The sequence below is a fragment of the Haliotis asinina genome, chromosome 1, assembly GCF_037392515.1.
Source record: "Haliotis asinina isolate JCU_RB_2024 chromosome 1, JCU_Hal_asi_v2, whole genome shotgun sequence".
NCBI classification, from domain to species: Eukaryota; Metazoa; Mollusca; class Gastropoda; order Lepetellida; family Haliotidae; genus Haliotis; species Haliotis asinina.
The window spans coordinates 92,864,189-92,875,740 of record NC_090280.1 but is presented as its reverse complement, the minus strand read 5'-3'; the positions used below and the strand labels follow the sequence as shown (position 1 = coordinate 92,875,740).

The 11,552-nt window shown below is 42.7% G+C and overlaps 1 protein-coding gene across 1 annotated transcript; it reads right to left on the bottom strand.

Annotated features, from left to right (window-relative positions):
• Nucleotides 1-9,279, bottom strand: LOC137277186 (serine/threonine-protein phosphatase 6 regulatory ankyrin repeat subunit A-like). Its single transcript, XM_067808865.1, has 5 exons — nucleotides 9,165-9,279; nucleotides 7,590-8,035; nucleotides 7,094-7,396; nucleotides 6,013-6,108; nucleotides 1-4,355 (listed from the first exon to the last, which is right to left on the bottom strand). Exons 2-5 carry the CDS (start codon nucleotides 7,924-7,926, stop codon nucleotides 1-3), a joined length of 5,091 nt encoding a protein of 1,696 aa, XP_067664966.1. The 5' UTR covers nucleotides 7,927-8,035; nucleotides 9,165-9,279.
• Nucleotides 9,280-11,552: the final 2,273 nt, after the last annotated feature.

Sequence of the window (11,552 nt, the reverse complement as noted above, 5' to 3'; positions counted from 1 at the left end):
TTACTCTGAAACACCATTCGTGAACACTGTTCTGTATATTACATGAGCTCCAGCCATCACTAACACATTAACAATCTCTGTAGATCCCCGTCCTGTTGCTGCTGCCCTATGAAGTGGCGTGTCACCTGTATTATTCGGTATATTAGCATCAGCTCCAGCCTTCAATAACACATCAACACACGATGTAGATCTCAATTCTGTTGATATTACACCATGAAGTGGTGTGTCACTTGTAAAATTCTGTATATTAGCATCAGCTCCGGCCCTCAGTAACAGATGAACAATCACTGTAGATCCCCGTCCTGTTGCTGCTGCTCTATGAAGTGGTGTGTCACCTGTATTATTCTGTACATTAACATCAGCTCCAGCCTTCACTAACACATCAGCACAAGATGTAGATCTCCATCCTGTTGTTGTTACATTACGAAGTGGTGTGTCAGTATTGTTCTGTGTATTAACATCAACTCCAGCCTTCATCAACACTTGAACACACTCTGTAGATCCCCGTCCTGTTTCTGCTGCCCTATGAAGTGGTGTGTCACCTGTATTATTCTGTACATGCACATCAGCTCCAGCCTTCATCAACATATTAACACACTTTGTAGATCCCAACCCTGCTGCTCTATGAAGTGGTGTGTCACCTGTATTATTCTGTTTATTAGCATCAGCTCCAGCCATCAGTAACACATCAACACACGCTTCAGATATCCACCCTGTTGCTGCTGCAATATGAAGTGGTGTGTCACCTGTATTATTCTGTACATTAACATCAGCTCCAGCCTTCTCTAACACATCAACACCCTTTGTAGATCCCCATCCTGCTGCTCCATGAAGTGGTGTGTGACCTGTATTGTTCTGTACATTAACAACAGCTCCAGCCTTCACCAACACATTAACACAGTGTATAGATTCCCATCCTGTTGCTGCTGCCCTATGAAGTGGTGTGTCACCTGTATTGTTCTGTACATTAACATCAGCTCCAGCCTTAACTAACACATTAACACAGTGTATAGATTCCCATCCTGTTGCTGCTGCCCTATGAAGTGGTGTGTCACCTGTATTGTTCTGTACATTAACATCAGCTCCAGCCTTCACCAACACATCAACACAAGATGTAGATCCCCGTCCTGCTGCTCCATGAAGTGGTGTGTCACCTGTATTGTTCTGTACATTAACATCAGCTCCAGCCTTAACTAACACATTAACACAGTGTATAGATTCCCATCCTGTTGCTGCTGCCCTATGAAGTGGTGTGTCACCTGTATTATTCTGTACATTAACATCAGCTCCAGCCTTCACTAACACATCAACATGCTCCGTAGATCTCCATCCTGCTGCCACATGAAGTGGTGTGTCACCTTTATTATTCTGTACATTAACATCAGCTCCAGCCTTCATCAACACATCAACATCAACATCAACCACACATGATGCAGATCTCCGTCCTGCTGCTCTATGAAGTGGTGTGTCACCTGTACTATTCTGTACATTAACATCAGCTCCAGCCTTCACTAACACATCAACATGCTCCGTAGATCTCCATCCTGCTGCCACATGAAGTGGTGTGTCACCTTTATTATTCTGTACATTAACATCAGCTCCAGCCTTCATCAACACATCAACATCAACATCAACCACACATGATGCAGATCTCCGTCCTGCTGCTCTATGAAGTGGTGTGTCACCTGTACTATTCTGTACATTAACATCAGCTCCAGCCTTCACTAACACATCACCACACTTTGTAGATCCCAACCCTGCTGCTCTATGAAGTGGTGTGTCACCTGTATTATTCTGTACATTAACATCAGCTCCAGCCTTCACTAACACATCACCACACTTTGTAGATCCCAACCCTGCTGCTCTATGAAGTGGTGTGTCACCTGTATTATTCTGTACATTAACATCAGCTCCAGCCTCAACTAACACATCAACACACTTTGTAGATCCCCATCCTGCTGCTCTATGAAGTGGTGTGTCACCTGTATTATTCTGTACATTAACATCAGCTCCAGCCTTCACTAACACATCAACACAAGATGTAGATCTCCGTCCTGTTGCTGCTGCCCTATGAAGTGGTGTGTCACCTGTATTATTCTGTACATTAACATCAGCTCCATGCGTCACTAACACACCAACACACGCTGTAGATTCCAGTCCTGCTGCCACATGAAGTGGTGTGTCACCTGTATCATTCTGTATCTTAGCATCAGCTCCAGCCTCAAGTAACACATCAGCACAGTCTGCAGATCCCCGTTCTGCTGCTACATGAAGTGCTGTGTCACCTCTAACATCTGAAGCTTGGTTAACATTTGCTCCTTTCTTCAGCAAATACAAGGCAACTGCTGGATTTCCTTCACATGCACTGAAAAGAGGAGCTCTTCCATCAGGTGACATCATATTAACAGTAGCACCATTCTCAAACAACATCTCGACTATTTTTCTGTTCCCGACCTCACAAGCTTTGCACACAACACTGCCGTCAACCATTGCTCCTCTGTCTAAGAAATATTGTATCATGTTCGTGTTCAGGCTACTAACAGCATATCTAAGACCATCCTTGTCATCAATACCACACCCTCTGCTAACCAGCAGTTCCACAACCTTTAAGTGACCTCTCAGTATGACAGACTTCACAATGGGTGTCAGGAATGATCCATGATCCTGATTAATTTCCACTCCCATCTCAATCAAATGCTTCACGGCTGATGCAAGGCCATTTTCACAAAGATAACGAAAAACAGTTCGGCCATCACCGTCTCTTGCATTTAGATCAGGGTCCAGAGACAAAATCTGACTGACGAACTCACTGTCCCTGGTTTCTGCTGCCAACATAATCGGTGTCATTTCTTCATGACCGTATGTAGCATTTACCTCAAGTTTCATACGTCTACTGATGTATTTGAGTATGCTGCATGCAGCATTCGTACACACACCCAGTAAAACGTCACTTCCTTCACTCTGGGTGAATGAGATATTTTCTTTCTCCATCATGTATTTGATGAGATGATGTGACTTGTTGCTGGAAAGTAATTCACAAAATGACTTGTTTGATGAGCGATCAATTAGTTTCACAATATCAGATACACGCCTGGGAAAGTGGGTCTTCAAGCAGTCCATTAGCAAGTGGACAAAGTCTGAATAACACAGTGACTGGTGTGATAAAACATGCAAAAGATTTCTCTGTTTTATTTCACTTGCAAATCTTCTGGCCAGATGTTTTGCATTAGTCCATGGGATGTTTGCTACAAGCTTTGTCTCGCCAGCAACGTTTTTCTCTTTTGTCTCTTTACTGGAGGGTGTAAGACGAAGTCGCTGATTTATAAAGGACAAACTACAATTTTCAATGACAAACTTTGGTTGTTTTGTACTGAAAATAAAGGAAACACAGTCATATATAGACGGATGACCAAACTTGTAGGTGTCATCTTCCTTCCTGAGATAAGATCCAACCATATTATCAGCAGCTGTTATGTATTCATAATCGAAGTCCTCCTCCATTTCTTGTCCACTGATCTTTCCGTCTCTTTTAATCATAGCCATGAACAGTGAACGCTTTATCTTATCTGTCAAATGTTTATTCAAGGTTTGACTGAGGAAATCCAGAGGCGCTTGGAGAAACATTTGCATTTGAAGGTGAGTCCAATGCTTTTCATATGCTGCAACAAACATTTTACAGACATGTGGGAAACCGTGTGGACAGTCTGCCTCACATATCTGAGACACAATTGACTCCTCGATGTCTATGTTTTTTGCTTCAGCATGAACACGCCATATCCTCCTTCGCTCAAAAGACGCTCTTTGTGAGGAAACTTCCACCACGTATCGGGGACTGGAAATATAATCTGCCATCCTTCCCAAGTCTGCCAATGAGGACTTCAGCACATAGTCACGACCTACGAGGATAATGATCGTTTCTTGTTTCACCTCTGTTTGATCAATTTTTGTCCTGTCTGAAATATTCTCATTTTTGGTAGAAACGCCCAAAACATCTTTTTCTGCACATGTATCAGGGCTTTTACTGTCCACCATAGGTCGTAGACGTGGTCTCCACTTCGCCCACTCAGCTGCATCGAATTCCAAATCACCGAATATGTCATCTAACATAATTACAGCGTTCTTGCAGGCCATCGTGACCTCGTTGTATTCTTCTGGTGATTCTACTTGGTATACTTGTCTCCCCTGATTGTAAAGGTTTTTGAGAGCCATGTAGGCTGTAGTGGACTTCCCCTCTCCTGGTCTTCCTTTAATTGTCACCCATGTCGTTCCGCTGTCCAGCTTCTCTTTCACTTTCTTAAGGGCGTCTGTCTCCACCATGTCTTTCGTCCATGACTGTATCCTGGATGCCGTCCTTTCTGTGAACACAAGGCAGATTGAAAAAAAACATTTATAAATGAAATATTTGCAACAGTTAACAAACTTAACATTTAAACATAATACCCCAGAAAGGCGACTCGAACTTGTGTCTTTGGCAGGACAAGCATACGCTGTAACCACTAGGCTACCCCACTGCTGAAATAGCAGAAGTCAGAAGTGCGTAAAGAATAAATACAAGTCTGATGTTAGGCGATGCCAATAACAAGACATGGCCCATAATTACTTGGATCACCTATCGAAATGAAAATATCAACGAAGTCACGCCTCGGGAAAAATGAAAGATAGAGAATTATAGATAGATCAGTTTGATGTTGCTTGTCGATTAACCGAAACACCACTTGGTACTTATGACGATATTTTCAACAAAACAATCAAGATGCAGAATGCTCCTGTAAAAGCTGCCCTCTCGTCAAGACCGATGAAGCTGAACTGTGCACGTCCGACATAGGGCCCAAACAGCAAATAATTTTAGCTTGTACTGACACCAGCAATACAAGAGCATCTGTGTAATGAAAATAACGCACCTATAGCCTCCATGCAAGGCAAACAGCCTGACTGCCAGTCTAGCAGTGTCCTAATCAAAGCAATGTTAAAGTGTTATTCTGTCCAGCATCATCCACGAATTTGTTCAACACCGAAAACGCCCGGGATGAAATTGAGAGACATTTACGGCGTCATATGAATCTTCCAAGCGACATCTTTCTTGGAATGACCCTCGTGGACATTTCGTGATCTCAATGATAGTGCAATCCCTGAATCAATGCACATACGCGTTGCAGATTTTGGAGACATGCTTCTCTACCCCCTCTTGTGCTGTGACAAATTTGCATATGCCAGGTGAACTGTTCTTCTTAACTTTTGATCATGACCATTCTTTGGACATCTGTCTTATTCAGAACGGTTGACCTCTGAGTCTATTCATCTTGTCATTAAGCTGTGAAATTGTGACACGCTCGTTTGATCAGGTTGATGTTTTCTGAATAGTTTTGAGGAGTAAAACCTTTTCTGCCCGTTATTCTTTTGGATGTAGTCTGAATTAATTTCTGTCTTAGTATCTGAACATATTCAGATATACTTCTTTTCACTGACAAGTGTAAGTCTAGTATCCATACTTTAATTCTAAAGGGTTCACTGAAATGCCTCTTCGTGGGAAACTGTTTAGGTGAGTGAGTGAGTTAGTGAGTAGAACAACCCTATGACTGATATCAGAAGTATTCATCTAAAACAGTAGGAGATCATTTTCAATTCGTCAACAAGTTGGTGAACCTGGCAGTCTCATGAGTTGCCATTGAGACATTCTAATCCTGATCTTCATAAGAGTGACAGGCACAGTTGCTGAAGACTAATTCTTGCCCAGATCTTCACGGGGAAGACAGGCATTGGTTGCTCAAAACAGTTGGAATCTGAATTTTCAAGGGGATGAAGAGCATGGGTTGCTGAAGACCAGTCTAACCCTTATCCTAATGGAGGAGACAAGCATGGTGTGCTGAAAACCAGTTCTAACCCGGATCTTCTGACTTAAAACTATTGAATGGACTTGAGGTTATCCAGTAATGTTTTTCCTTTACAGGACAGTTTCATGGTACGTTGCCACCATATGGACAATTATTGTGACAAGTTTTTCAAATAACTCACTCCTTATCTTCTGTGCTGCAGTCAGTAGTTTCTTGCCTCCCTTCACTGTCACATCACCAAAGTCCTGTTGTACTTGTATAAGGTTGTACTGTGTGACTGTAACAGAAACCTCATGACTCAAGCTTACATAGAAATGTTCCATATTTGAACTTAGATTCTATTAGTAATCCTGAAAACAATTGAAAACATCCGGAGATAACATCGTTAGTTTGAAAAAAATGCGCTGTGTGACTGCAACAGAGGACATACGTGAAGGCTAATATACTCACGGAAAAAAGTAACTGCACTAAACCAAAAATTGTTTTTGATAAAAGTTACTTGAAAAGATAAATTGTTTAAGAATAACCATAAGTGAAGCACTTTGCATGAATTTTGACATTCACGTATCTACTGTCACAGCTAGAAACTGCTGTAGTGACTGAGTGAGTGAGTTTAGTTTTATGTCGCACTCATCGATGTTCAAGCTATATGGCGGTGATGTGAAAATAATGAAGTCTAGACCAGACAATCCAATGATCAACAGTGTGAGCATCGATTTGCTTAAATAACACCAATGAAAAGTGATAACCAGGTCGGTGAGCCTGGCCATCCGATCCTGTTGGTCGACACTTACAACAAGCTTGATTAGTGAAGGCCAATATTTAACCCGGACCTTCACGGGTACGAAACTGCTATAACAGAAGACTTACAACTAAAGGCTTCACAGATGTGTTTCATGTTTGAACTCCAACATCACTAGTGATTCTGAAAACTGAGATAACTTCAACATATATTTTTTGAAAGGCGACTGTCAGGTGAAGTTTGATCAAACATTGCTCTGATATAAGTGAACACAGCTTGACAAAGACTTGTGCTCGGGTCAGTCAAACTTCCTGTGTATGTTTATGGATACTCTGCCGAACAGTGGAGGGCATTGGTCCCACAGCTTTAAAGCTAGAGATATGCTATACTATAAAGTAGGATATGCTGCATGAAGTACTAGTAGATGTAAATGATCGGATCTAACTACTGAGAAGTAGGACTGTCAGGGCTGGTGGGATAAGATCTTAAAGAGGTCAACAATATCGGGTAAACCACCCACCTCTAGTAGAGTCCCCAGTCATTGGTAGCCCGGAGGACTGTATCTGTGATACAAGAGATCCTGGTATTTGGGGCAGAAGAGATGATGTTGACTCTCGTGTCAGGGCTGATGTTCCCGGGACCTGTGGACTTGTTTGCGGAACTCCACTAGTTGTACTTGTGGACAGGTGTGCCCGATCTGTCCTTCCATCACCGTCATCACCAGGACCTGGCTGTAGTTGCTGCTCATGCTGTGGCGCTGATGCTGTTTCTCCCAGTGCTGACTGACAACATCCCACAATGTGTTGTACTAGTGACTTGGTATCTACGAGACAAACAGTCCAATAACATGACACGAACAATGACATATGGATACTGACATTGTTAAAATGGTATGATGCACACACTGTACATCTTGAAGCTCACATGCAACGCAAATCGCAACTTTGTAGATTCAGTGACTGGTGATGCATAAAGAAAGTCCACGTACTATCATTATTTCCTTTAGACACACCTACCTTTACCTACAAGCTGATAGGACTGCTGATGAACAGTCTGGACTTTGACCTCTACAGCACCTGCTCCAAGTTGTGACATGTCATGTATGCCTTCCCCTCCTTCCTCGTCTGTGCCATCACTGTGTCCGTCACTGTCTTCATCAACATCTACATTTTCTGCATCCTCCATGCCTGTTTCTTCACTAAGTCCTTGTGGGATGTCCCCGGCAATACCTACAGGTTCCACGTGGTTCTCGTCTGATGGCGTGTCTCCATCACTGTCTGTTATACGGTCTGCTGGGGTACATCCCGCGCTCTCGGCGCCACTGTTATCCGTCAATCTTTGACCGACTTCCATTCTAATTCTGTTCAGCTCCAAGGTATTGTTGAAAATTCAAATCTTTAAACATCCTTCCCTTTTCATTCGTAATTAGTGCCTTAACTGTGAAACCTCCACCAGCATCACCCTACAAAAGAAACGCCGCCGTGTGAAATACTGCCCTTATCCCACTCCCACACTCAACACCTGTCTCATTCTGTCTCTTTGTATGTGTGTGTGTGTGTGTGTGTGTGTGTGTGTGTGTGTGTGTGTTTCAAAGCAACTGTATGCAAGTGCAGCGACATAACACTGGCAGCTGGCTTTAAATTGACAGTAGTCGTTGAACAATGACAAATATTATTAAAAGACATTGCGTTACCTATTTTACGATGGACACAATTATAATGAAAAAGGTTTCCTTAGATTTACACTGCCTGGCATCAGCAGCATTTATTTGATGGAAAAGAAATATTTACAATTTCACTTCCTTTCCCGCTGCGCATTTGTCGATATGAGCGCTTAAGGGGATGCACCTTGCTTTGAGGTTCTTGATCTGCTGTTTATGGACGCGCATTCTGTCCTTCAAGCATCCATGTATTTTGTCATCTTTGCATTGGTTGCTTGACTGATCAGTTTAATATTTAATTCTGATAGTAACAAACAAACCTATTTAAAGCGAAAAGGAGCCCTAGGGAGACCGGAGATTCACAACCTGAACCTGAGGAAATCTAGACATGCTTCATCATTGCAGAGAGGGCTTGGCAGTAGGGTAAATAATGTGGTTGTGGGACTGGGAGACAGACTAATCAATTGTTGAGATCTCGAGCTGCCACACCCAACAGTCTAGTCGTGTTGAAATATGTCGGATGATATCACGTACGTAGGTCAAATGAAAAAACACTTACAATGTACGTGCTAGCAGGCCGACCAGGGCTAACCCCTTTTGATTTGCGGCTTTGTTATACACGGGGTGGTAGCCCAGAACTAGACAGGCCCGATTTGTATCCACTAGCTACCACCACAAAGTGGGAGAACGATTACAAATACACCCCCTGATTGTTATCATTTCAAACCTACAACAATAATATATATCTTCTGCTGATACCTTTCTCTGACATACATACTCCTGGGTGCACTACCCGACATTGCTGCTACTTTCGATATCACTGTCACCTACACTGCATATTACACTGTCTTAGTCGTTCTCGAGGTAAACATGACATTAAATTGTAATAACAATGAAGATTACAAATATGTCCAAATCCGTCGTCACTTACTGGCTGCTTTTATCTTTAGGAAACACGATGACAAGCTCACATTCGAGACGACCTTCACGCGGAGAGAAACTCCACCACAACACAGGTGCAGATTACCGTTTCGTTCAGTGTCGTTGCACTCACGTGACATTCCAGGTCTAACTCGAAATAGGAACCAGAGCAAGTTTAGGTAAAGGGATACTGTACCACTTGTGAATCAACAGGACACGTAAGGACTCTTTGTGTGGACACTGCCAAGCAAACCTGCATTGGAGCAGTCTAAAGCTCACTACGTTCGGCCAGTAACTGTATCGGGTAAACTGTAAACTGTGCCCTCCATATACCTGCAATTACCCTGTCACTACCAGTAACCTGTCATTACCAGCAGATTGTGCCCTCCATACACTGGTGACCTATACTACCAGTACACAATCCCCTCCATGTACCGATAGCCGGTCACTACCAGGAGGGACCCGTGACATGCCACCTCCTCGTGGTGGGTGCTGGGTAACGCTAAGAGCTTGTCAACCCCCAGTGTGGACCCAGTGGAATATTTGGTCCACCAACCCGTATGCCGTGGGTTTGCGGCCCTGTGTCGGTGGAGGAAGGGATTCTGGTGGTTGAAGGCAATATATAGGGGTCTAGAACCGTGTTCCTGTTGCCTAACACACCACTTTGACCCTGACCGCACTTAGACGGTGTGGTTCCATCAGTCGTCTTGTCTCTCCATGCCCTGACAAATGACATGTTCATGTTGGCAGTATTTTGTTTACATTGTATGCTGACTATTGTGCTTATCCTGTTGTACGCACAATAATACCCTAGGGTCCCATGCCAGAAGGCGATGGCTCGTGGGCCAATCTGGTGTTTTTGACTCCTCAATTCTACGTGTCTTGAGAAATGTGTCATGGACCGAACCAGCCTGGCATATCATATTTTGGATATCATAGCTATTCATGTCTTTATTTAACTGTAGCCCTGGTGTTACAGGCTGGCTTCCGCTGTAACGTCGTTTTTGCTGACATTCGATGAAGGGTGTGGAGTAGAATTGTTGGACATATGTAATCCATCATGTCTCTCCACATTCACTCTGGTTCTTCAAAATCAAACAAATGTCGACATGCTGGTTCTGATGATGAAATATCGACTGAAAAATCCGATTCTAGGTCTAGGATTCTAGGTCTAGGTGTCTGCAGAAAATGTCACCTGCCTCCGAAATGGTTCATTGTAAGCTGAATGTTCTCGGAGGCAACATTCTGTCAGTCTGCTCGGTCTTGAGTTTATTGATGGAGAGGTTGTTGTCTCGGTGTATAGAATACTGAGCTCAAGTAGAGGAATAGTTCGAGATCGGGCAAAGTGTTTTTCGTTTATGAGTGAGGAGGAAATTGTAGCTGAAGTGGGAACTCAAGGTGTTACAGCTGTGAAGCGTTTTACCAAAAAGCAGCACAACAATTTAATACAAACAAATACCTGCCTGTTTACAATTAACTGTCCGACCATTCTCAAGTGTATTAAAGCTGGCTATTTCAACATTGCAGTGGACTATAGGTACCTAATCCACTCAGATGTTACAAATGGCAAAGGTTTGGGCATGGTGCCAGGTCATCTCATTCAAAGAGTACTGTTTGCTACCACTGCCCTGGCACTCATCCGAGTTCCAAATGTACAAATGAATTATTCAGATGTGTCAACTATTGCAAGGATCATGCAGCATCTTCTAAATCATGCCCTGTCTTTGAACGAAATTCCAAAGTACGGAAATTAAACATACTAACATTGTTTTTTATCATGAATCAAAAAGGTTAGTTTCTGTTCCATCTCAGACGTCTTCTATTTTTTACTCAGCTGTAGTTTCCTCTCCACCTATACCTATTGTCAAGTATTCCAGGGTTTCTACTCAATGCAATCCGTCGATTAGTCGGGTGAATGATGATCAGATCATTCTGGAACGAGTTTCTTCTGTACCGGACACATCAGTATCCGAAACACAAACAGATGTCCAACTGACACAGACTCAGACAATATTACAAGAAAAACTTCAGTATACAAAAGACGAAAACAGAAAGGAAACAGATGAGAAGAAGAGTTAGGGCCCTATAAAACTTGGAAGTGCATTCTTTTCCCTCAGCCCCTGCTACTTTTCAAAAAGTGATTTGAACATTTAAACTTGGAGGTCAGCCCTCCAGCCTCTACTTAAGGGAATAAAGCGATCATAACGTTCATAAGCTAAATCACCTAAGCAGTAAAGCAGTTCCTGTGAAACTGCAGATGACTTTGAAACAATTTTAATGATTTGCAAAACTGTTATCTCAAAATCTGAAACCATCAGCATTTTGCCTGCAGGAAACATACTTGAAAAGTACATATCAGCTGCAAATCAGACAATATTTCTCATCATTCCCTTTCATC